Consider the following 27,349-nt stretch of genomic DNA (forward strand, 5'->3'; position numbering starts at 1 on the left):
ATGTAATAGGACTGAATCATGGGGCATAGGATGAGCTTAATGAGAGATAAATGGCCAGATGCTGTAGTGAAAAACAAAAACAAAACCAAAACAAAACAAACCTCAGTAGTTGCCATGAATATGTTCTTTCCACTAAGAGGGAGCAGAGAACCACCTTGTCTTGCTTTGGAAGACAATAGAATATAGTTATTAAACAATGGAAAATAAATAAATAGAGATGATCACCTAATTTATATAAAATAATCAGCACCTATTTCTAGCTCTCAGTAGAATAAAACTTGTATGAACTGTCTTACGTAACACAGGTGAATAATAGTTCCCATTTCCACCACACTAATGGAAAATTAACATTCATAGAACCCTGTGCTCATCTTAGGACCCTGACATTCAGAAACATTATTTATACCAAAATTGTTTCCTGAATATTTTAATTTGACTTCTAATACTACTCCAGTAGCCGGACCTTGCCCAGTTTCAGTAAATCTTGATAAATGTTCTTTTAAACTGCATTTCCACAGAAATGACAAGAAATTGATTTTGACTGTCACTATTTGGGGCGATATGGTGAGACACCTCATAATACTGTGAAACTGGCAAATATTTGCCATTCTAATACAGTAATTGTATATTGAAAAATCTGCTCATAATATGTTCTCTTCTTCTTTCTTCTTTCTCTTCTATAATTTTTGACATGACTGTCCCTTATGTACGCCAAGGGTTTGCTGTCTTTATTAAAAAACCAAACCAAACCAAAACTCAAGAAGCCATTCTGAAATCAGCAAAATTCTGAGATATGGACATCTAAAATTTATTGTAGGCAGAGGATGAATACAACAGTCTATTATAATCTTGTTCTAATTAATGCATAAACTGGTATTTGCCACATTCCACAATATTACATATCCTCAAATCATTCAATGAAAATTGAAGCTTATAAGCAGTCTCAGTGTATGTGGCAAAAGAACATACCTATTTCTCCTTTTAATTAGAATCAGGGTGGGATTATTGTTTGAATTTAAAAGATATTCAGTAACTGCAAAATACTTAGGCCCATAAAATAAAAGATTTTTTTTCTATAGTGTTCTTAATTCCATTGTGAAAAGTCAGACAGATTTTAAAAATTGTGTAGTTGCTATAGGGCTTTTTTTTTTGTCCATTGAAAGCCTAGATTTTGAATGAGAAGCTACAGCATATCTGCATTGTGTTGATTTTTAGAAGACTAAGAAATACAATATTTGCTGTCTGTTGAGGTATAACAGGAAAAAAAAAAAAAGATTGAGATCAAACAAACTCTCTCATAAATATCTAATGTTGTCCTGAACTTCTCCCATATTCTTCATTAAAATAATACAACTTTAGAATTTTTTCAGTTTCTAATTTTAGAAGGAAAATTAATTGCATACAGCACTGCAAGCTGGCTTGATGTGAACAACAATGTGAGAAAAAATTTCTTCCAGGAGCTTTAAATAGCACAAAAGAAAGAAATGGCCTCTATCTAAAATATTTTCTTACAAGTGTTTGTAATGAAGTATTTGCTAACTCTTTAACACAATATATCAAATAGTTTAAAAGAAAGTACTTTTTTGGAAAACAATTACTCCAGTTTTCTGGATTTTGGGTGGGTTTTTTTTTTTAATTCATATGATTAAGCTCTGATTTTTTGTAAATTCTTTGACAGTGTAAGGGAGAAGCTGATCTTTTGCTGTCTGCTCTGCATAAACTCTAGGGTTTTCATACTGCAGGCTTTTATAACATAGAGTGGTTCTTTTAAAACAGTTCACTTTTTGAAGCAACATAACATTAACCTGCTGTCTTGTCCAGCATGATTACTACATGGCTTTACTTTATGGCTTTAGATGTCAATGAAAAGCTGTATGTGATGGATAGAGTTTGCAAAATCTGTTGGGATGAATGGTTCTAAATAAGATTATTAAAACTATCCATGAAAAGTGCCCCATCCAGACCTAGTTGTACTAATTCATAGAACTAATATGCACAGAAAATTATTCCCCAAGACTCTTACCCTTCCCTGATTGTTTTACGTAAGCATTTTTATTGGCTAGACCTAGAGGGACTCCCAGGCTGACCAGTCATTAAGTGACAGCGTTCAAGTCTCCTAAGTTATCTTATCTTCGCATCTGTGCATCAACACCCACAAATTTAGTCATATGTCATAGTGATCCCTGATGCAATATGAGATGTACTTTTGAAAGACTTCTGGAAACAAACCAGATAAATATTTTGTGAGGCAAAAGAGCCCATATTATCTTCCTTCAAAGTAGTCATTCATTTACTCACTCATTTCCCAAAACTTCCAAGACATAGTGAGATTAACTATTCTATTTATACCATGACAAAAGCATTAATAGATTTGACTCTGAAGGATATTATCTGTACATCTCACTGATCAGAAATGTCCAGATTAGAACTGACACCAAGACAAATTCAGTAATATGGAAAAAATTGCATCCTCCATTTCCTTTATTTTTTTATACATGGACAAAAAAATGCTTGCGAAATAAGTACAGACCTCAATCTCTTTCCCAGATCCCCATGTGCTAACACTCACTTGAACTGGTGAGGATAAATTCCACCAAAGAGTGAGGCAGTTATAGTCAGGTACCAGGAAGTTTGACTAAGCCAGTCCAAGAACATTTTCTCCAAGACAGAGGAAAACCCCCCATATTTATTCATTCTCCTCATGTATAAAAATCATGCCACTCTACATCTGTGTGCCAGTAGCTATTTCAATAATGTTCATCATGAAATGCTTGCAAAATGCATCCTAATTAATAACTCACAAGATTTAATTCAATTTTCAGAATAAACAATGCCATGATTTACAATAAAACCTAATATAAGCCAAAAACTGTCACCTAATGGTGCAAGAGTAGGCAGAATCACGTAAGCAACTCTAAATTTATTATTTCCCATAGCGTTCAGACATTTTAATGTCCTACTACCAGTAGACAATAAATTAATTAAAAACTTTAAATAGGATACTGTAAATTAGGCATTGTATGCAGTAAAGAAGAATTAAATAACTAATTTATTTGTGAAGAAATACTTCTTATGGCTTGAAATAATAAGAAAATATTTTTACTACAAATTTGGAATAAACTATTCTGGTATTTCATCACTTCCATTAGTAGCAGTAACGAAAGCGAGGAGTCTTTCAACAGTAAAAGAAAGGGTAAGGGCTTATGTATATACAGAAATTAACTTGTAAAGAGCACAGTATTATTTAATATTTTCCTTAGCATAAGGAAGAAGCAGTAACTACTTTACTAGGAATTAAATGAAAATGAAGTCCTTCTATTGCTGATAGAACTTCAGTCAAGAAAGGCCCACAAATTTATTTTTAAGATGAGCTCAAACCAGAAAAAGAATCTTTTTGCTCAGTTAGGGCCCGGGTGTCTGATGCAGAGATCATGCATATTACTTGAAACATTTCTACTGAGACCTTAGAAACTGGACAAAAGACTGAACTCCGTGGGAAGTCTCTGAGTCCTTTCTTAGGGGCAGTAGCATTCTGCACGCAGAGGTGTTTGATAAGAGGGTGACACTCAGTAGAAAGAAAACCAGCGATCTTTGAATAAATGATCCAGTCAATATGTAAGAACTGACAGCATTCGTGTATGCTGGCAATCATGTTTACAGCATTTTAGTGCCCAGTTCAGAATATTTAGTCAAAGTACTAATTTTTACTGTGTAAAATTCTAAGGAGAACATTAAAAAATAAAAAAAAAAACAAAAGAAAATAAAGACCGTAGAATCTCTTGTCAACATAATAGTAAGGGATAGTGTGTTTTTTTGTATTTATAGAATAGCAGGCAATAATACATTCCTGTCAGATATATATCCTTCCAGACATGTCCTTGCAATGTGAAGGACATTTTAGTATGTACTTTGATTGCTCTAATTATTCTTCTAAAACAATGCTAAATTGGTTTCTCATTTATTCCAAATTCTGTATTTTCTCTCTCTTATAGAATCAGAATCAGTAAGCAATGATAGAAATGTTTTTGACCAGAGCATTTTGTTACAGTTCTACAAGCTTTCTGACAACATCTCTCATCACCAAAAAACACGAGTCAAAATTGAAGCAGATAGAACAAAACCGAACCATTTGAATCCAAACTGGAATAAGGAGAATCAGAAATTATTGCCGTGACCTTTATCACTCAGTCAAGCAGGAAATAAACGTAAAAATACGAAATCTAAAATATGAAAGACAAAATCATTCTATATATAAAAGTATTTTTACAAGTTTTATATTTGGGGAAAAACAGAGCAAACTATCCACACACTGCTGTGCTTTCATGGTGGAGAATATGTGGCCTTGAGCACTGAAACACTTTTTTTCTCCTCTCTACTCTGATTGCATTTGTGCTCTACCCCAGAAAGAACTGCTTAAATTCAGTGGTTATTAAATCATCAACATCCATATAATCCAATTTAGATATAAAAGAGAGAAATTATTAGCATGACCATGAATTTCAGCACTGAAGCCTGGATTCTTGATTTCTCCTTACTTTAAACATCTACAAGACAAAAATATGATGTTCCTGACAGTATGATGCAGCAGAAAGGAGGTCTAGAGAAGTCATGAGTCATTCACAAGCCTTTTGCAGGCAGGGATAAGTACTCTAAAATGTAAATGCTGGACAGTACAATGTATGAACAGTTTGAGATCTGTAATTTACAGAGCAATTTCTACATCTAGAGTATCCTCAGAAGGCTGAGTATAAATAACAAAGCCCATCATCCGGTATTTAAGGTCCTCTGAGACCTTAAAAAATAAAAATACCCTTGATATTTATGCCAGTAAATGAAAACAAACACTTGGGAAATTAATGATATAATACAAATATTTCTGAAACAACTAAATTATGAAAAATAAAGTACCCATCACTGACCAGTCACAATAAATGAACATCATGATTAAAAGGAAATTTCTTCAAAATTCAGACCCAGAAATTCATAATTTGGCTATTGAAACTGCATCATGTAAAATACTAAGATGAAGTTAAACTTGCAACCCACAATAGGATACTAAATATAGACCATTGTGCGATTCTTAAAACCAATGCAAAGCGCAAGTGTTCTGGATGTTCTATATTTTTACAATAAAAATACTGTTCTTAAATTCTCAAGTAATGATTCAAGTATGTAACTTCACAGCCTAGTTCTGAAACTGTTATAGAATTCCTCTTTTTGCAGCTTTTTGGCACGTACCTCTGACACATCAAAAATCTCCCCCAAGCCCCAATTCTAATCCTTGCTCGCTTATTTGCTGTATATTCACCTAGCATTAATTTCCAGTATGACACGGTGGTTTTGCTGATTTGTTTTTGGGTTTTTTTCTATATGGAATGGAACATAGATGAGGGCTGCAAGGCAGATCACGAGAAAAGAAAATTAAATAAAGTTTAGATAGGTGACTGAAAATTATATTCTAGCATTCAGCCATGGCAAGATACAACCACAAAATACAGCACCTGAGCTACCTTGCTGATTATACAGATGGTATTTCAGTTTGGGTAATAGTGTGCTATTTTGAGAACTCATGTTCCAGAAAAAGAAATAAGCACAGGAAGTAAGAGACAAGTTGTCTGGCTACCATGTGAAAGCAGATTAGAAAAGTGTGGCTTTGGTGTACTGAATGTGGTCTGATAGGGAAAATGACTGCAGACTGTGAGAACAAAAGGAGATAAACATCAAGGAGTGAATGAAACTGAACTACAGCTCAGTCCTGGCACAAAAATAAATAAACTAAGTGCAAATGTAGGTATCTGAAGAAGTTACAGTCGCCAAACATTAAGGAGTAAAGAGACAGAAGAACCTCTCTGTAATAATAGTGAGAGAAAAAAAATCCCTAATTACTTTAGAGACAGCATTTGATACATTTCAAAGGGATTACATGATGTGCTATCCATGAAACATCCTTTTTAATCTTGTGTCTCCTAATCATAAAATATGTCAATTACAATTTCTTAAAAACTGAAATGTGGTATTTCTTCTCAGCACCACAAGTTCTGATCTCAGAAAGTCTAGTGAAAAATTCACAATAAGAATATCTAAGAGTTCATGACCTGAAGTGAAACTATTCTTAGATTTCATTCACATTATTTATAATGCATAAATGTTGTTTAATACCATACCATTATGCAGTAAAAAGGAACACGCCTTCCTTCCCCAAATACACCTGAAAGAACGTAATTACATTTTAACCTCTATTAACACCATCATCTAATCATACTGTTGACTATTTCACTTTATATAAGCATTTGACTCTATGTATTTATCGAGTGTTAATGAACACATTAATCTACTTTTCCAAAGTAGTCCTACTTAGAAATAGTATTATGTATGTATTATACATCTGAAGATTTTGTATATTTTTCTTTTTCTAAAACAGTTCCTTCTTGAGTACCAGACTATTCGCTTGCTTGTGAAAGCATTTTCAAACAAATCCTGTTAATTCTGAATATGGTTCACTAAGCAGCATGATCTCATTAATAAAACAAGTTGCTACTCTAGTAAATCAGAATGCTCAGCTGTTTTAACTGTTTCCCTAATGGAAATTCTAATGATCTCTTCAGTCAGCCTCACAGAAGCCTAAAACTTTTGAAACAAGACCCAGCAAAATAAAGAAGCAATGAAGAGAATGGAAACAGTGCAACTTCAGACTTAGCATTCTGTCACAAATAAATGTCAAATAACATTGGATCTGCATTCTTGAGGTTACTTGGAATATTTTTGCACCACTTGAATTTTCATTAGAAAGGTACTTTTGTCTGTTGTACTGAACTAAACAAAATTTTTGAGTGACAAATTTGTGAGTTCATGGGATTTCTAACACAAGGGAGAAGGGAAGAAAGAAAAAGCTTGATTTACTGCAAAAAGAAAAGAACACTCTTCAGACATATATTCAAAATGTTATCATATGTCCCATAAGAAAATAATAAATGGATAAAAAATGAGAAGGAGGCTAGGTCAAAGGGAAATGTAAAACAGAAGCATTCTTTTGCACTGAAATATAAGTTTCTGCATAACAAGACATTATCTCAGGGTCTTTCAGCATGATGTTCAGTTTGGTATGAACCTTTCTCAATGATGACAAGAAAATAATGTTTCTAATCTGCTGAGACTTTGATATGTGCTGCACACCCAGTGCATTTGTAACATCTCTAATACATCTTACCTTTGTCTGGGAACTTTCAAAAATCAACCTCTTCTCAGAGGGAAAATGCTGATTTACCAAGGGGTTAGAAAAAAAAGAGACAAACACTTTCTTTATCATGGATTCATTTTTTTTGTAAACGCTCATTTGAAGCTGCTCAAGGATCCAAGAATAGTGCCAAGAGAGGTGATGGTGCACAGGAAAAACAAAGAAGAATGGGTAAGGCTTTGTGACATCTTTGTGTCTACTTAGAAATGCATCTTACTTTAGTAATATATATGTTTTTCAAATTGTGGGACAGAGAAAGGGAGCTGAAGTTTCAGAGACCAAACACATAAGCTCTGCTACCTTTTACACATGCAGCAAAGAGCATTTTTAATTCCTTGATGACAGTCTATTTTGTAAATCAGATCTTAAACACCTTTCTTCAGTATTCAAAGCATTGAAAGTAATGTGCAGAAAAAATATTTACTTGCTATTTTAACTTCTTCAGCTTAGTGTGTTATTTAACAGTTGTATCTTGCACCACATGATTTTGTTAACTTTTCAGTTCAGCAGTTTTACAGTCAAGAAACAGCAGTGCAAATCTTTAAAAACTTGATTTGAAATATTAGAATTCAAACAACATGATTTATTTTTTTAACTGTAGACCAAGAAGTAGGTTGCATTTGAAAAACCCTCTAGCTTTAACGTTAGACAGACCTAACTTCTTTCAAGTTGAAATCAATAATTCAGTCCGGCAATTCAAATGTAAAAATGCCAATTACTTTAACAGCATCTTTTTCTTATGCACAAGTAGAAATTTATAACACGAATCCAGGGTTTGGTCAAGTTATTCAGCTGAAACTATCTACTTCCAAAACATCAGTTTAGAATTAATTCTTCCTAGCCATTACCATTTGAATCACATAAGAGGGAAATGAAATAAACTACCAAGAAACTAGTGTTATTATTTTCCTTATGATGCTCAAAGAGCTTGCAAGATGAAAAGCATACAAATTGGAACTGGACACATAGCAACTCAGTGGCTATTCTGTCACACTGCATTTCACAAATAAAAGCATCCTCCAGATCCTTTGATTAAAACATGAAATAAGCAAAATTAGCAATACTTGCAAGACATAGTTCACAGAATATCTCCTGTACAGCTCAATGGTTAATCACATTTCTTCCACAAGACTTTAAAATTAAGTCTGATACTTCTGCTGGTCATAAATAGCAAATGGAAATTAACGAACATTTTAAGTAAAGACCAAGAAATAGGTAACTGTGAAAGTATCACAATATACCATGTCATCCCATATCTTATTTAGTTTAAAAATGTATCTTACAACAAGCTAGCGAAAATTCTTAGTTAACCAGACAAACAGACACATCTGAACAAAATTGTCACTGTCTACTCAACACTAGAAATCCTCCTTAAATGAACTGCAAAACTATACAGATTACCCAGACCTGAAAATTTCTTAAACTCTGCAGAAAAACAGAAAATAGGCTAATCAAATCATACCTGGATAAATTGCTTTGTTTTCACAAGCCCCACGTCTCCAGCTTCTATCTGTGCTCTTGACAGCTTCTCTTCAGTTTCGCTTAGCCAATGATTAAATCTCTTCATGTCAGAATGAAAAATCTGCCACTTTTCCAAAGATTTGTCAAACCGTCTGCAAGTATAAAAGGAGATGAAATAACAATCTATTGATACTTTATTTATTGACTAGAGAAAAAAAATAAAGCTAATAATGTTGGATGTCCCAGGTTAAAGTCGGTGTAATATTGATGGCATAATATATTAGCATTTATAACAGTTATATCAAATGGCAATATGGCAGTACCACTGAAGTGAAATTATCCTTAAGAAAATGTAGCACAAAACAGAGTTTTATCAATTTTAAATTCCTTCTCAAGAAAATGCAATGGTCTTCAAGTGAATTTCCACTTGCATTGTGCAAAGGGACACTTCATTAAAAACTTTTTTCTATATGTTTCACTTTGAGTATTTTATAAAGATAGTTATGCAAAAAAAGAATAAAAAGTCCTGAAAAACAAGGATGATTGAAAAAAAAAATAGCATATTAGAAAAATAGGGTTTTGAACAGTAAAAAAGGATGAAAAGTATTACTACCATGTCTGCAAGTCTACAGTCCACTACAAAAAGACCAGGTAAGTACTTCTGGCACATTGGGAAGACCTGACCTGGTTTTGCCTAAAGTGACTGATTGATCTTCTTCAACAGCTGTTTGACTTGGCCACTGCCAAATACTGAAGGAATGAAATGAAGACAGAATTATAAGGGGGTTTTGCAGATAGGCTAAGTCTTAAGAAATTCAGTTATCCTGTGTGTTAGATTGGTGTGGAAATGTAATCACTAATCAGAGATTAGCCAGAATGCTTTGTTAGAAGATCATCATTAAATGTGCTACTGTTGTTTAGTTTCACAATCCTCCTTTACAGGATTATAATAGATTTTAGGGTGTACTTAAAGGATAAAAACAAAGATGCTCAATTATTTCTCTAGGAGATAATCTGGTTCTGTATGGGCAAACTATATGATTATTTGAATGTTAAGGAGTTTAATTCACCAAACAAAATGACATTACTCTCAGGGAATACAGATAATATTTTCCATTTTACTGATGATTTTTCATTTTTTAGAAGAAAATATAAGCAGACTATTGACCTGATTAAATACTGTAGTCAGTCATCTAACTTATTAAAATGACTGTGATCATTTATCATGCTTATCATATTTTATTGTTCAAAATTAGTCAAACCATAATTGATAGGCATATTATAACAGGGTTTTTTTATAACTAACTTACTCAGAATTACAAGGAAAAATAAATTTACTTTAAAAATTTCACCTAGAAAATAAAATTAAAATTCCATTTCTTTTGGTCCAGAATGGTCTCTTATTTTGGACAGTACATTAAAATATTTTTCTCCTGTTCCTCACAAAGAAAAATTACTATTCTCAGCATGACAAAGCTTATCAGAAGCTTCAATGTAAAAAAATTCAGTAGGTGTTGATATTAGTATCATTGAATTTGCATTCCAGAACTTGCAAACTGAATCTCCCATCACTCTACATTCCTCCTTTGCTCTGGGAAATAAGAGTTGCAAGAAGAAGAAAAACAAAAAGTTGCAACAAGAAGATATGCATATTTAAAGCTTAAAAGTTTCAACACCAGTGCTTATTGCTTTGTCTAAAAACACCTTGTTACACTCAGTATAAGCCAATATAAAACATCAGTTAAAAAAAAGAATTTATCAACAGGCAAAGCCACTAAAATCCAAGGCTCTTGCAGTGATTAAATACTTAAATACTGTTACAATTATAAGAGAAAATGTAATTTTTTCTGCAGTGGCAGGTGGGGGTCCATTGGAACATTGTCAAGCAGCTTCCTGCTCTGGGAAGTTATGGGACACCTCTCCTGAGTGTACCTGAGTGAAAGCTTCCCTTGCTGAATCTGTGAATTACATCTGCTTACACACAGGACTACTTCAAATAGCTTTTAAAACCTTAAAAACAAAGAGGGTTTTGTTTGTTTGTTTGCTTGTTTTACCATGTGCAATCCTGTTACCAGGTGGTAAGTTCAAAACCCACAAAAGGAGAAGGCTAATTAATTACCAATGCTGAACAGCTAAATTGCTGAAGGCTTGGCACAGCAGAATGGAGAATAAATTCATAAGAGAGCAATACTCTGAGGACTATGAAAACTCAGAAAGCATATGTCTGCCTCAGGAATCCCCAAGTACACAATTTGGAGGATGGAAAAATTAAAGGCCTCATATACCCTTACCTAGGGATCCACCCTTGTTTGCCACCAGAGATGTGTAATTGAGATAAAATTCCCTAGTGTAGCCATTCATCTGTGTCTTCATCTGTTCAAACCCTTTCCCTCAGACAGGCATAAGCCAAAATAATGTGGATAGTAGGTGATTGTGTGAAATCTGGGCAGTATTTCCTTTCTGATGTGTCCTCTGTTTTTCTTAGCATGTGCTCAATAATAAGGTGCAAACAGACACCCCGAAGCCAAGCAGGAGGTTCTGGATGAGAATATATGACTTGTACACTCTAGAAAGCATATAAGCATTGTACATGAGCTCTGACACACTAAGTCAGCTTTATTCCTCTATCTCGAGTTTGTTTGGGTTGATGAGTGAAAAAACACTGTCACACTGGCCCAATTTTTCGTATATGTACTGACACTCCAACAGGGACCATGTTAAGCGGTGGCTTGTGGGAGCAATTGCATTTTATCATGTTAGTACATAATGGATTTATTTTCCCTCTGGAGAGCAAGAAAGAAAAAAGTACCCAAAGACAACTGCTGAGGTAATACGTAGCACAATTTACACTGTCATAAAAATATTGGCGGCTTCCTTCCTTCTACTCTTCTGAACCCTTGGACCTGACTTGCTATAAGGAAAATTTAATATTCTTTGGTAGCCTTGTGCATGATATTGCACATGGATTTACAAATGACAATTTGGATATACTGTCAGTGGAACTCTATATAATGGGAATACACTTGATGTTCTGTGTCACAAGACTGGTGTTTTTAAGAAGCCATGCAAAGGTGAAAGGAAAACAGGAAAGACACACACAATAAGATGGGGTACAAAAGGTTATTGGTTTGTTCTTGTAAACCAAATCTTAATTCTGCATCTATGTTTTGATTAATTCCTTGATATTTTGATAACATTCCTTGATAAAATATGAAACCCACTTTTGTGATACATTCTGGTTTAGTAAAACTTCACAATCAATAGACCCACAGAAAAAGAACCCTATTATTTATACACTTTCCTAAAAGACATGGCTTATGTCATGGAAATTGTTATCGTAAGAAACATGCATTTTATTGCTCATACTGGAAAAACATTCTGTAAACCTCATTTCTATACTGTTGCTAAACTATACTGTAGGATTATGCTAATATTAACCCACAAATTATGCAGTTTTGTCAGCTTAATTCAGCGCAATTAGCACCTTGTAAAAAATACACAAAACATCAAAGTAGTATAAATAATTATGTATTAAAATGTGAGAGCATTAACTTTAATACTTAAGGCCGTTCTTACAGATAACAAAACAAGAAAACTTGGTTTTGTCAAGCAACTTCTACAATTAAATTGCTTAAAGAAACAGCTAGCCCATTTTCAGAGGTTTTGATGTTTTCATTTGATTTCACAGAATTCATATGTGTTCTTAATTTATATTTAATTTCAATATCCTCTCTGCATTTGGACTCAAGTGATTATCTCATTTTAGACACTGCTACATCTAGATCCTGATCTCAGGTTTTGCTGTGCATCTGTTCTGGGACAACACTTAGCTGTACATATTCTATTCACAGCTTTGCACCCTGTCTTTCACCCATAAACTACCAAATGATCAGAAATAAAAAATAAACTGTGACCAAAACAACTGTAGCAATGCCATCCATCAATTCAAAATTTAATTTCTCTCTTCTTTGCAGAAAGTAGGTTCTGCAGAATTACATAAATTAAAAACGTTCTACATTACAATTACATTAGAAATATTTTGATATCTTGAATTGTATTGATTGTATTATTCTTCTTGCCCTAGTTACTGATATCATATCATTCAGTGTCCATCTCTACATCAAAGAAAATTACAATTAAATTGGCTATGAAAAAGCAAGGTCGTGTCAATTTTTGTTGGCTTTTAGGCATATACAAATCCATTTTTATTATACATGAGAGAACAATAAACTTATTTGTTTATTAATTTTACAATTTATAATTATACAGTAAATCCATTGGATTCTAATGGATGCTGTGCATCAATAGTTTAAATAGAAACACTCCACATAATTTATAAAACACATTTTTTTTCTACACTAAACACAACTATTTATTATGCATATGAACTTCAAAATTTCAATTCTTTATTTCCTACAAAATTTTCCTTTATCAGAACAGAGATGCAATCATGTATTTTAGAGAACTTTGCCTAGACACCTGGATTAAATGTAGGTAACACCTTTGCCCTAGAGAAAATAAAGAAATACTTGATTAAGTGTGACCTCAGCAAAAGAGTAGCATATTTTGCAACTCTCTTACACATTAAAAATATCCATGGAATTGGTAATAAAACCACAAATTTCATTTCATAGAAATGAAGTGTAACTATAAAAAACATGATAAGGAAACGCCAAATCAAGCATTTTACGTGGAACAAACAGTGGCTCAATTTTATGGAAATCCAAACCGGTATTTCTGCCTGCATGTGAAGGGTACTGTACACATTTCATCCTCACAGTGGGTGACAGTGTACACTGCACTTCCAGCCAGACTACTGCAGCGTGTTAGGAATACCCACCCTATGGTGGCAATCGTCTGATAAAATTAAATATGAGTGAAAAATCACATTGACTTCTGACTGTCAGGGTGATGTTCTCCTCCTTCCCCCAGCCCAGGCCCTCTGACCTGCTTAAGGCCAGCTCTGATGTGGCACAGCAGCATGAACTGTCATCAGGCTTTAGTGAGAAGTGACTGCAAGAAATCTCATCTGGGGTTTCCGCCCAGGGCTTCAGGGCCATTTTTAAACTCAGACCTTGACCTGGGCTACTCTGTTAAGTCTCTCCACACCTTGCTCACTGCAGCCAGACCAGCTCTGCTCTCCACCTTCAGGTACAGTGGGAACTTTGGGAGAGGCCCCTGCTTGCAGCCCCTCGCCCCAGCCTTGCTGTGCCTCGACACTCTCAAACATCTCTTCTGGAGTTCTCCAGAGCCAGAAGCCCCAAAAGACCTGTGTGCTGCTGTTTGCACAACACACTGAGCAAGCATTTCTACTGTCCTTCAGTGTCCCAGTTCCTGTAACAGGATGGTGGCTGGAAGGTGGGGCAGCCAGCACAGAGGATACAGCCTACAAAGGGGTGTTAGACTGCCTGGACTGCCCAGCTACATCCACATCCCACTGACCGAGGGTCCATTAACTGCTGGAGCACACTGGATGGGCTGCTGGAGAGAACCTCTTCCACCTGGTTTTCATCTGAACTAAATCCAGAGCACTCTTTGGTGTGAGACAGAGCACAGCAAGCAGCTGATCCCAACCCAAACAAAATACTCATGGACAGACTCTAAGTCAACACCAGTGAAATCCGGCAGGCAATTCTGGCTCCCAGGATCTGCTTCAGATTCAGTCTGGGACAAGGCTCAAGGATAATTTCCACAGCCTGGACACAGAGATAGGTGAAAGACCCTGAATTATAGACAGCTGGAAAATCATATCCAATTGGGGTAAACCAGTTCTCAGAAATTCCTCAAATTACCATCATAATTCATGAATAAAAAAATTAATTTCAGTGTATTTGTGGCACAGAGCATAAGTATGTGTAATGCAAAGTATATATTACAGGATGTCCCCTCAGTATTCCCCTGTAATTACTATGAAGTGCTTAAATCCTATGATTTCCAATGACAGAGTTCTTAGTTCAAACTGTAATAACATGTTTTATCCTCCAAAACTGCCCTGTTCAATTTTATGTTTCCACTGCCTGTCTTGAAATCCCCCTACAATGAGGGCTTTAGAGCAGGAAGAATAACAGAAAACTGATGATACCAGTTAATGCTGGCTGTTGAGTCCCTGAGCCTGAAAGATGTTATTTATCCTGTTTAAGGTGTGGTAGGTGTGTACAGAAATATATATACTGGAAAATTTGGCTTCCTCGTTTCACTGAAAATTATAGTAATAACAGAGCACTTAGCATTATCTTCTTAAAGTACTGATGCCTGTACTTGCACTAGGTCTTTTTTTATCTTTTACAGCTTTTCAGTCAGTTAAAAACCTTTTAAATATGTGATTGCTGTTCGGGTTTTTTTTTAAGTTTATAATAAAATTTCATTTTAAACTCCTTTTCCCTTTAATTTGGAAAATTCATTTGAGATGAGAAACCTAGATACAAGTCACAGTTACTAGATCTTATTGTAAGAGTAGCAGATAGTAAGTAGTTCTGTTTCTCTGAAACTAATATGTTGATGACTTACCGACCTTATAGGAATGGAAAAGCAGAGAAAACTATATTGATAGAGGAGAATGTGCATCATACTGCTGCCAGGGAGAAAATATTTTTAGGTCGTAAAGAGCCTGTTCAGATAAAATACCTTACAGTGCCTTTTCTGTGTTTAACAAAAACACCTTAAATAATTTTGACATCTGTTAGTACAACAGAAAAACAAACAAAAATCTATACTAAGAAAGTGTATTTTCCAGTATCATTAAAATTAGTAAGTATTTTCACAGTGGTGGCATTTGAAAGCTTGCTTTTTACCTTTGACTTCTGTGAATAATGATTTACTGTAATGAAAAAAAGTATTTGCAATGTCCAGAATAAACAGGAAAAAGAAAATGCATTTTGTGAAAAAGAAGATGAATGGTGAAGGTTACCATAACAATGGCAACTACTACCACCTAAAATCTAAAAAAACCTAAGTGGCATGTTTATGAGGGATTATATTTATATAAACATATATATACAAATATATATTCTCCATATCTATAGATACACTAATTATACACACTAATTTACAAAAAATAAATGTTCAGCATATTATATCTATTAGTTTTGTGAATAACAAAAAACCTTCAACATTGTCAAGTAAAATTTATCAAGCTAGAAGTTCTTCATGAATAAATAGCAAAAGACATTTTGGCTAATGCATATGATTGCAATATGGAGAATTTAAACAATGTACAGATGCCTACAAGGGCCAGTATCAGAAAGTTACCTCTAGTATGAGTAACATGCAGTAGAGAACATGTTATATTCTACCACTTGATCCAACTCACTTAGGAAAGTTTCTAATGGCTGGATGGAATAGCTTCCAGAAAACAATTATGAGTCCTGAAGGTAATTCTCAGAAGCACAAACTGTGGCTGTCCCATACAGGGGAGGTTTAGGTTGGATCTTAGGAAACAGTTCTTCACCCAGAGGGTGGTCAGGCAGTGGAACAAGCTCCCAGGGCAGTGGTCACAGCACCAAGCCTGACAAAGCTCAAGGACAACACTCAGGCACATGGTGTGACTCTAGGACTGCCCTGTGCAGGGCCGCAAGTTGGACTCAATGATCCTTGTGAGTCCCTTCCAACTCAGGATACTCTGAGTCTGGGTCTAGTAAAGAATCCCAAATATATCATCCTATCTGTTCATCACTGATCTCAAGGAATAAAATTTGTGTGAAGGTAGCTCAAATTATGCAAGCAAGTTATTAATTCAAAGAAATTGGTGCTGAGGTGAGACTAGAGGCCAGATTTGTACAATGTGACATGGTCAGCTACTGTTGCAAAGGCCTCCATAAATCTTTCTGGGGAGTGGAGAGTCTGCATTGCACATCCTATTGCTCAGCAACCAGGAGGAAAAAAACAGAATATAATTGAAACTGACTAAGGTTATGCAGAGTAAGACTATAACAGGTAAGTTTAATGCAGTTTCTGTCTTTAGTTATCTCATACTTCAAAGACCTTTTTTTGTTTTGTTTTGTTTTAGAACACAGAAGCTAAACAGAAATCTAGTCTTTGGGGATACAGCACTACAGCAAGAATCAATAGAACCTGAACAGACATGGCCTGTTTATCAGAGAAAAGAAGCTCACATATTATGACGCTCTGATCTTTCATATAGTCCATATGTCAGTCCTACTGGACAGTAAGAATTATTCACAGAATAAAATAAATGAAATGGAACTCAGAAATAAAGTTAATTTAAAACTGACATGTTCAGTTTGACCGTCTTTCTTCACTCACAGTAAAGAAAGTAATTAGTAGAATATATGTGTATTTAGATTCGCAGTCTTTAATTCAGTCATAACAGTATTATGTTTGTTTACTCATTCATTAAAAGTTTACATTGAGATATTAGAGCTCTGTTTAATATTATAATTAACATGTTCAATTCTCCTCTGATTTGAGTACAGTAACTTTTACTTTCTTGCAGAACAATGTGCAGTTACAATCCTAAAGAACTGTAGTTAGATTTCAGGAATACCAAATTATGAAGAGAAAAAGGTGATATTTCAAAGCAGTTACAATTAACTTTTAGTTATTAAGTGTCCCAGCTAGAGATATTTTTAGTTAATACCTGTTAATTGAACTGTCAGGTATATTAAAAGAGACTTGATTAAAATGTCCATACTTTGCCACTGCTACTGTGACCTAACTATTTAATAAGGCATATTTTACTTGTTTATAGATAAACTAACCAAAGAAAAGTGTTGCACAAAACTCTACAGAATATTCATGTTGCATATTTCACTAGGTAAATTTTTTGTAACTCATGTTTGATGTTTTAGAGAGACCCACTTTGGTATGAAAATTCACAACTATAAATCTTTTCAGTGTTATATCACAGAAGAGAGCTTTGGGTGCTTTATTAGCATCAAGAGCTGGGCAGCAGGATGGAGCTGCCCATCTTTTAAACCTGCACACACAGTCGTGTTAGTTAGCACATACTGACTTCATAGGTGTGTTTACAGCAGTAAGTGTTAGGGTCTTTATCACCACATTATGTTATACAAAAACATTAATCAGGCACTATGAGACATTAAGTCCAGGAAAATTTTTTGAGTTATGTACATTTGGCCTAGTTCTTTCTGCAACTGCGGCCTCTGGAGTCTATAGCTTTTTCTGTGTCATAAAAAAAGCCTGAGAACACTTTCTAGGAAAATTGTCCAGGATTCACAACGAGAATTTTAAATGTTATGTAAAACAGGCTTGTGTTGAATTTAATGTAGATCTTTTAATTTGCCCATAAAATCAGGGAGTTTGGAATTTGGAAATAAATCTTCCAAGCAGATTTTCACTTTTCCTCAAAGCAAAATAAATAGCTATAGTCTGGACTGTGGCATCATTTACTGTTTCATTAAATTTACAGAAAAGCAAATTGAAGCAGGAAAGAATCTTGAGGAAGGCTGTGAGCAACACATAAGAGAAGAAGGGGCAGGGCAAGGCTTGTACTGGAATAACATTAATTAATTTTTTTCAATACTGATCTTCTTTGTTAGAATGAAGTATGTCTTCTATGACTATTAATATTAAGCACAAAAACCAACTCAGTTTTCACAAGAAAAAAGTGAGGTGATCTTAAGAGCAATAAGGAACGACCAAGAAGTGCAGATTTACAACAGGGACTGAAAGGGATTTAATTCCCCACCCTTATTAATCATAGTTCCCACCTTACTTTGTGGCTGGCATCTCAGGGAATTCCAGCCTAGCAACACATTTTTTTCTCCAACTCTTCAGATCTGCTTGCCAGATATACAAGAGAAAATGGCAGTTTAGGCAGGAACCAAAAAGAAATGGCAGTGTCTCCCTGAAAGACAAGCCTGACACTCCAATCCCAGTCATGGCCCATGACCCACCATGGCTGTAAGAGATCATTACTATTTCTAACACTGCTTGGACAAATAACCAATAATTTCAAAGTATCATTACATTTTGCTTAGAGTTTGCAGAACTGCAGTTCCAGGGTACAAACTTACTTATAAGTAAAAAAAAGCACTGACTCAGATTTTCACAAAAAGATTTTGAGATTCCCAGTGCTTTGCCTCCAGCACTAAAGAAAGTCTTGAAAATTCCTCCTTGCTTGCCAGAGTAACAAGCTAACTGCAATGGATGCTTCTGCAATTGGTTCTCCACAGATACTTTATCCCCTTCCTCCTGTAACAAGGAAACACAAAGCAGTGGTCCCTGGAGGATAAAGTAATGACAGAAAAGAAGCTCTTTAATCTTAAGCAACTTCCCCTTTCTGAAAGGGGGAAGGCTGTATAGTTCCATTTACAAGATGACAGCCAGCTTGATTTTTCGAAAAAGAAAATCCCTAGAGTAGTTTAAAAAAGGCTCTCAGTCCTCTGCCAGCTCCTGGGGATCAATACAGAATTCTCATTCAACTAATTCCTCCCAAATCACTGAGGGAAAAGACATGCTAAGTTGTTTAACTAGGGAAGAACAGTTGTTTTCGATTAAGCTGTGGTAAGGTATTCTTTTAGTTCTCTGGGCCCTGATTATGTCTTTTTCAGTCCCAGGTGAATCTGGTGACTGTCATAGGAACATTCCAGCACCAGGAAAGAACCATACTGATCCTAATGAGGCTTCTGCAGTACAGAATGGACTGAAATTATTATGAAAGTGGTGCTTAATTGTAGAAGAAAGAAATAGCTGACTAAGCACATCGTGCTCTGTAAACACAGATAAAAATACTACACCCACACCAAGATCTTCCTTATATTTCTTAGAGAAATCTTACTTTCATTCTTCCTTTAACAATACAAGGTCAAATAAGTAGATTGAGATTATTTTAAAAAATGTGTTTAAAATTCAAAATTTATGGCTCTACATACTTAAAAAACAGCCAAGCAGGTATTCAGCTTGGTTAAAATTAGTGCAGAAGAAAACATGCTGCTCATTTGGAGACATATGCACACAAAAGAAAGGGAAGGAGATGAAAGGTAGAAGGAATCCTACTCCTTTCTGTGCTAGCAAAAAAAAAGCCTCGTAAAACGAGCTGTTGAAGAATAAAACAATCTTTCTTATTTTTGGACATTACCCCTAGGGAAAAGCTTTGACACAGCAGCAAAGTCTACTTACCTATGCTTTGCTTCCCTTACATAGCAAACATCTCAAGGTTCCACTTCAGGGGTTTTTACTAGATGGAATTACATCCTTGTATTACAAGGTTCTGTAATTAATTTATTCTACTTACTATAAATATGTCTCAGTAGAAAACCAGATGACAGAAGGAGTTGCACATTAGTAGAAATCACATACAACACCATTTGTATTACTTATAATAACAAGAGCATTAAAATGAGAATCCCTTAAAATTATATTTAATCCTAATTGTTAGATTCTTCATTGTCAGAAGTAAAATCTTCTTAACATCTTCTGTGTAACTTCAAATACTTTTTTTTCTAATAGAAATTTAATTCAACAGCCACCTCCATAGAACAGTTTAACTGTGTATGTGCAATGTACATAAATATATACTTGTCTGTATATAAAGGCTTTATTTCAATTTTTCACTCTTTGCCTGGTATACACTGATGACTTCAGTGCATAATTTACATTTCAAAAGGCACTTCAAATACAAAAACGCTGACTAGGAAAAATGTTCAAATTCAAGGATTATCACATCACTGTAGCCAAGATTTCTTGTGCTTTCTACTAATAAGTGGAAAAAATGGTGATGCAGTAAAAGCTCAGGACTAAAATTCAGACTTTCGACTCTGAATCTGTGTGTCACTCTGGGGTAGAAATCTACCTTTCTCTCCTCAAACAGTACTAATGTCAAGCCTGACTGCAAGACATTTGTACAGATGGAGTGCAAGGTTAAACCTGTTAAGCACTCTCAAGGCTGCCCTGGGCTGAGTATATACTTTCCAGGGTGTACATACACTGCACAGCCTTACAACTCTTCTTGCACAAAAAATAGCCCATCTATAGCAGTAGTTCCACCATTCACCTGGAAGTAAGCTGGACCAGAGGTTTGTAACTGGGTAACAGAGGAAGATTTGGGAAAGTTGTTTAGGTTGGATATCAGGAAAAGGTTTTTCATCCGGAGGGTGGCTGACCACTGGAACAGACTCCCCAGGGAAAGTGGTCACAGCACCAAGACTGACAGAGTTCAAGAAGCATTTGGACAATGCTCTAGTGATTCTTGATGTGTCCAGCACAGGATCAGGAGCTGGATTTGATACTCTATGATTCTACTACTGTCATCATAAACTCCACTGAGCATGTAGTCCACAGGAAAATATGGTGTTATTCAACCCCACTGCTGTAAGTCCATAAACTCAAATGGATGTCACTATCAAATTATGGCACTAACAATTTCACAAATAAGAAACAAGCGGTCAATTGATTTCTGTTGTGAGGGATGAAGAGCTCCTGAGTGCCAAGTGAAAGCTGAGGTATGCCACTCTGCTCCATATCTTGGCTGCTGATTTCAGGAGTCTTAAAACTGTCACTAGATCCTGATTGTTATCTACTTGTTTGGGGAATATGAAGTTGCACTTTGTCCCCCTCTCCTTTAGCAAATGTAGGGCTAGGTTGAGCAGTCATTAACCTGGAGGTGAGGTTTAGCTCACTAGATGATTTGCTGAATTTGTACAGAAAGTCCTTTACAAACACTGCTGACAACAGCAGGAAGAATACTTCTGGGCAGTTTTAGAAATACCAAATGTGTAAAATAACTATGCATTCATGATGGTGGTGCATTATTTACTAATTCTTTTTATCTAGGACCAAGGCAGTGTATAATAAAGTTATCCCCATTAGCTATTGCTATGCCTTCACTATAAACAGGTAAGGAATCTGGAGCATCCTAGCTTGGCACCCTTTGAAAGTGATAAGCAAACAACCTGCTGTCATTTAGCCTAACTGGCGAGAAACCCTTATGGCATCCCAGGACTTACATAGGTGATAATAATGAAAGTATTAAAAAAAAAAAAAAAATTCAAATGGAGGAAAAGAAGGAGCTTAGCTGTCTGGCTATCTTGTGAAAGACAGTATTGTTGTTTTGAAGTGACAAATAGAGAGGGAAAATTTTAGAGTTAAAACTATGGGTTTTTTAAACTTCTGCTCTGTAATCCACTGTTTAGTGACAAGACAATTCAGTTAAGATAGATAATAATCAGTCCATGCACTTTAATCAAAGTTGGAAGTTTATACAATATAAAAATCTTATAATGGTAAGTCCTAGAAAGCTACAAGCTGTTCAGAGATCTTTTTATTTTCTCTTCAATATGGCCTTCTCCTACTCTATTCATGGACTTATCATATTCAAGACTGTAGAAGCCTACACAGTTTAGAATTCAACTGTGTGGTAATCTTCACTAAAAACATGCACTTCTTCTGTCTCTATCAGAATCTTGGAGACTGGAGAGGTTACACATAGCACACTCCCAGAGTTCCCATTTAGGCCAGGATAAAGGGCAAGCTGAATCAAGAATTCCATTCTCAGCTTCATTCTCACCTATTTTCTTTCTAAGTACATGGAGAGCTCAAAGGCAGTTAGTTCACTGAGGTGTCTAAATAACTATAAATTCTGATTTATCATTTCTGCTCAGTCTTACATGTTCTGCAATGCTCAGATCATGGCAAGCATGTTGTACATTACTGTTTCAGCATTTCTAGCAGCTACTCTCAATGCTATCTGTTCTACCTTTCTATTTATGATGTCACTACCTACCCTGCTTTAGAGGAATACTAATACTTTAGGGGATACTTTGGAGGATCACGACTAGACTATTGCATTAACAGCAACAGTTACTGAAATAACCTGAATTGGTGAAGAGAAAGGGTATGGCAATTGTGATTTGTTTTTCTTTCACCAGGCAAGGTGCTACATCTTGCTTGCACTGAATGCCATGGACTTAATTTCAAAAACTAAGCATCTGTAACTTCTGCTACTATTGACTATAGCATTAGATGACAACTCTGAAAAAGAGATTTAATAAAAACAACAAATCCAGGTGGGAATTGACTTGGAGTCTCAAAGCTGACTGCTAAGTCTCCTTCTATAAATGCTTTCATATGTAATTGTATATTTGTATACTATTGCTCCATGGACCATAAGCTGAAACAAAATCTTGTTGCAAAATGATTTCTATCTCTTTCAAGAGTCAGTTCTAGAGCTCTTTTTCTACTTTTTCCTTTCCTATAGTGGTGAAGTTCCACTGAAAGCAGTGGAGCTGCTTATGATTTAGAGTGCCATGAGACAGTCAGCATTAGGAGGCAGAAGGCAGGTGGTTACAGAACCCTTCTACTTACTTGCCACTGAACTACAGATCCCTTTCTCTTTGTCTGATATGGATAATTGCTCTCTCATTTTTACAACGGAACAGAGTACACAGGTATTGTTTACAAATGTAACCACATTTTGAGAACTGACTGGAGAAATGATGCCAAAGCCACAATCATGAACAGCTCAGTGTTTGCTAGGATCACTGTGTTTCACAGGTACTTCCTGTGCAGACACCTTGGAAATAAGCTCTCTCCTGCTACAATACGTGGAAGATGATGGTGCTTTATAGGATGCAGAAAGACTTGGGGAACTGACCAAATGATTGTGCATCCAAATTGGAGAAAAGAAAGGCACTTGAACTGGCATTGCTGTCGTGCCAGAGGATTTAAAGATAGTGAAGAGAATTGTTGGTCTGTTTAGTGCACTGCAGGGACAAAGACACTCATGGTTATTAGAGGAATTTGTTTCTGGGCTTGCAGTCTCCCACAGTGTCTACTAAAGACTATCAGTTCAGAAAGGCAGCAATATTTTCTCCTTTTCCTTTACTTGCAAACTACAGTGCTTGTCATTAATCACCCTGACAATATGAAAATGCAGCATTATTCTGTTAAGTATTTCTATGTTTTCTGATTTTTCACTGATCTACCACATCAAATGCTATAGGCAGAGACAAGGTATGCAGTTGTGTGTAGTGAAAAAAAGAAAAAAGAAAAATGCTTCAAGCAATCATAATGAAAATATTTGAGCCTGGGGTATCTGTACTGGACCTTTATGGTTTTTAACTTCATTTTCTTGATGATATTATTGATTTTATTTGACTAGCATAATGGCTCTTAAAATTAGTATTCATTGCAAGATGCTAGTCAGACTTACATCTGTTTAGGAAAACCATGACTATTTTTTCCATGATATAAAAGGCTGGATGGTAAATTCTTAATCCCACCATTTCTACACTGAAATCAGAGGGGATAACAGAAATAAGTCAGTAAGTATGGAAGAGCCTTAAAAAGTCCAGAGAAAAAAATTCATGGAACAGTAGGTGTCTGTACCACATTTTTGTGTTACATGAAGGCCTGTGAACCTGAGTGGAAAAGAACAACTCAGTGATTCCCCAGATTTATGTTTCATCTGGGTTTCCAGCTAGTCAGAGGGCACTTTGTATGCTGACAGAAAGAAAAAACTATGCTGGAAAGATGGAAAAAGGACTTTTCCTGTTAGCCAGTCCTGCACAGCACTGGGAAAACAGCAAAGCCACTGGGCAGCCCCAGCCCCATGGGTGCAGTGCTCAGGGGAGAGCAGGGAGGGAAAAAAAGGAGAAAAAACAGGACCTCCCCCCCCCCAAAAAAAAAAAGCAAATAATTTCCAAATGCTTTGTTATTTCTAACATCTGTCACAGCTTCTCACTTCAGCCCCTCTGTGTGATCATAAAGGTGGCACTTGAAGGAAGTGGTGCTTTTGTGAGTACAGGGTTAGGATAGAGTTTAAGGTTCACTTTTTGGCAAATCAGAATATTTGTATCCAACCTTTAAAAATCATCTGAGTATCACAGCTCTTCCTGTCTTATTTATGAACTGACAGTAATATACTTTTTTAGGACGTTTTGAGTTGATTTAGCCAGATTTATGAGGAAAAGTAAAGAGGCTTATAGGACTAGATATGGAATTAGGAACTATTTAATACATAAGACAGCTCCTATTACTGCTTATGGTTTCTTTGCATGTTATCATTAACCATAGCACATCTGAGTACAAGTGTCTTATGCACAGCCAGAAAACACTTCTGAAGGTTTTGTCAGAGAGTAGTCAGGAGAGAATCTCATGGATCATGGAAAAGCAATGTGTGGCCCTACAATACCCCAACTTCAAACTTTAATTGCAGAATAACTACCATTTAAGAAGATATAATATGCATAAACTTACAAAAGGGAAGAGTCCGTCTTTGAAAAACCAAAATATTCAACAACTGTCTTGATGATTTTTAGAAAATTCTGCTATGTAGTAAAATCTGCAAATTAATTTGACTGATTATTTCTTAGTTCTACACAGAAAGCAATCACAATTACTGCATTTTATATGCTATAATAATATAGTCAGTCTATATTAAACACTGAAGAATGTTAATAGATATTTCTGCAAAAGATTAATAATTAAACAATTAAACATTTTTTTCAGACTACATCCCTAAACTATTAATCTCCTGAGTCAATGAGTTCAGACTCTTTACTGCTTTAGAACACAATGATGATTCTGGAAGTGGAGATTTACTATTTTCGTCAGCATCCTATTTTCAGACATCCTTTTTAAAAATCAAAGTGACAATTTTATCATATTGAAAACATTAAAAGAACCTAGATTTTGGCATACAGTCCTGAGATAATGGATGAAATCTGAGACAGCTACTGAATAAATACTAAATATGTGAATCCTAGTAATTGGAATTCTTTAAAACACACTTGTTCCTAAACAGCTATTGAAACTGAGCTCACATTGTTGGTTTTTTTCTTCTTCTTTCTGAGAATAAAACAGACGCATTTATTTCCACTATGGGGGATATATGCTACAAATTATTGGTTTTATGGATATTTAAAAAATATTTAGAATGATCTCAGCTACATTTTCCTTATACTTTGCTTTTCTTTAACTATGCTAACAGACAAAGCATACAACTATTGATAGCCTATTTTTTTCTTCAGTGTATTCTCTCATTTTGTTTGTAGAAAATTCAGTTTCACATTACCATATCACTTCTTAGTCCATATGATTTCTATCTCAAAAGATGTAAGACTACCATGAGATACACAGTGATGAAATCATAGGATCTGACACCTCTCATGCATGTATCTCTGGGCATGTAGGAGTATCCCACTCAAAATAATATCATCAGAACACAAGGCAAGAAATCAGTTCAAGTTATGATTACTGCAGAAGAGAAAATGGAACAGGGAAAATGAAAACTCTCCCCCTCGTGGCAAGGAAGCAGCACAAGCCTTCCTTAGGTACCTTTCCTAGGTATTAAACATCTGTGTCCAAAGTTCTGATCTGAACTAAAGGAATAATGTGTCTGATACATCAGTTAATGGCATCCTCTTGCCCAGGAAGATGAGTGCTCTAAAGCCCTATACCTCGAGACTAAGCTGGCAAAACCACTTAGAAAGCTAAGCTTTATGGCACCCAAGAGCTATGCATGTACGTGTTTTAACCTAAAACCACTAAACTTCAAGTTCTGCAGAATAAAGTGCTGCGTCTGTCAATAAAACCTGGACCACAATCCTTAAGAAGATTAAGTTTCTCTACCCTTCCTTTCTCAAAATGGTTCCAAATACGACGGCAATGTCTCTCAATCTGAGAGCAAAATGAGAATGGAGCGACTAAAAGCACTTTCATACATGCATGCAACTACACACACAAACGTACAGAGGATTCCACCTATAGTAATACATGTTATACTTAGGAAGGAAAATTTATGGCCAGGAAAAACAGTTCTGCAGCCAGACATAGCACTTTACAATAATAGCTAATAAAAACTGTAGAAGGAAGCTCTTTGTTTAATAGTGATAAAGGAAAATCAAACAGTATCACTTTTAGAATTTTATTAACTAGAAATGACAATAAAGAGTTTGAATGTTTGAAAAAACACTGTGAGTAAAATGATGAAGGATAAGACTTGGCATTTCTGAAAATCTGCATAGTTAGAAATGATATTCACAGGTTATTTTGGGATATTTTGGGTTGTTGAGAAGCAGGTGCTTGCTTTTCTGAAACTTTTTAAATCTTTAAAAGTTCACGAAATCCTAGTCCTTTGCCAGATAAGATGGACAGACACCTCAGGACCACAGAACAATAACCTCTGATTATTGACGTATTCCAGAGGTCTATATCAAGCAGGTTCTAGAGAGAGACTGCAGGAAATCTTACTGATGAATGCATGAGACTTCAGAAGTCTTAAAAGGAGGATACTTATATCAGAAGGTCCTGATTTCTTTGCAGAATTTTCCACCAGATGCAGTACCTCCTACCATTCAAATAAGCATTATGGATTTTCTTGGTGAGAATGACATCAGAGTTCTATAAGAATAAAACTGCATGAAGTCTGAAAAATGTAGTGAACCTATAAAGAAAGGAGAAGGGCCAGCAGGGCCCCCCCTGCCCTTTGTGCTTATCGGTATGATTGAAGAGGGTGAAATCCTAAAAGTAGATCAGGGCAAGTCGAGGATTATGTCACAGAACTCAACCTCTACAAGTCTTTCCCACAAGCCAGGCTGCACCTCAGGACACTGAGACAGTAAAGGCTTTACAGCACAGGATTCCACTGGCTTTCTGGGCTGCAAGTGCATGTTGTCTGCTCCTATCTAATTTTTCATCTACCAACATCCCTGACTCCTCCACAGGTTTGTTCTA

The 27,349-nt window shown here is 35.5% G+C and overlaps 1 protein-coding gene across 11 annotated transcripts in view; it reads right to left on the bottom strand.

The window, feature by feature from the left end:
• The window catches only part of DMD (dystrophin), a 1,179,964-nt gene that overhangs the window by 543,632 nt on the left and 608,983 nt on the right, over positions 1–27,349 (bottom strand). For all 11 annotated transcript variants that reach the window (XM_032100882.1, XM_032100878.1, XM_032100881.1 and 8 more), the window contains one exon: positions 8,697–8,847. In XM_032100882.1, the coding sequence (XP_031956773.1) occupies positions 8,697–8,847 (151 nt within the window). The remainder of the gene's footprint in view (positions 1–8,696; positions 8,848–27,349) is intronic.

Source organism: Corvus moneduloides, chromosome 2 (genome assembly GCF_009650955.1).
Source record: "Corvus moneduloides isolate bCorMon1 chromosome 2, bCorMon1.pri, whole genome shotgun sequence".
Classification (NCBI taxonomy): domain Eukaryota; kingdom Metazoa; phylum Chordata; class Aves; order Passeriformes; family Corvidae; genus Corvus; species Corvus moneduloides.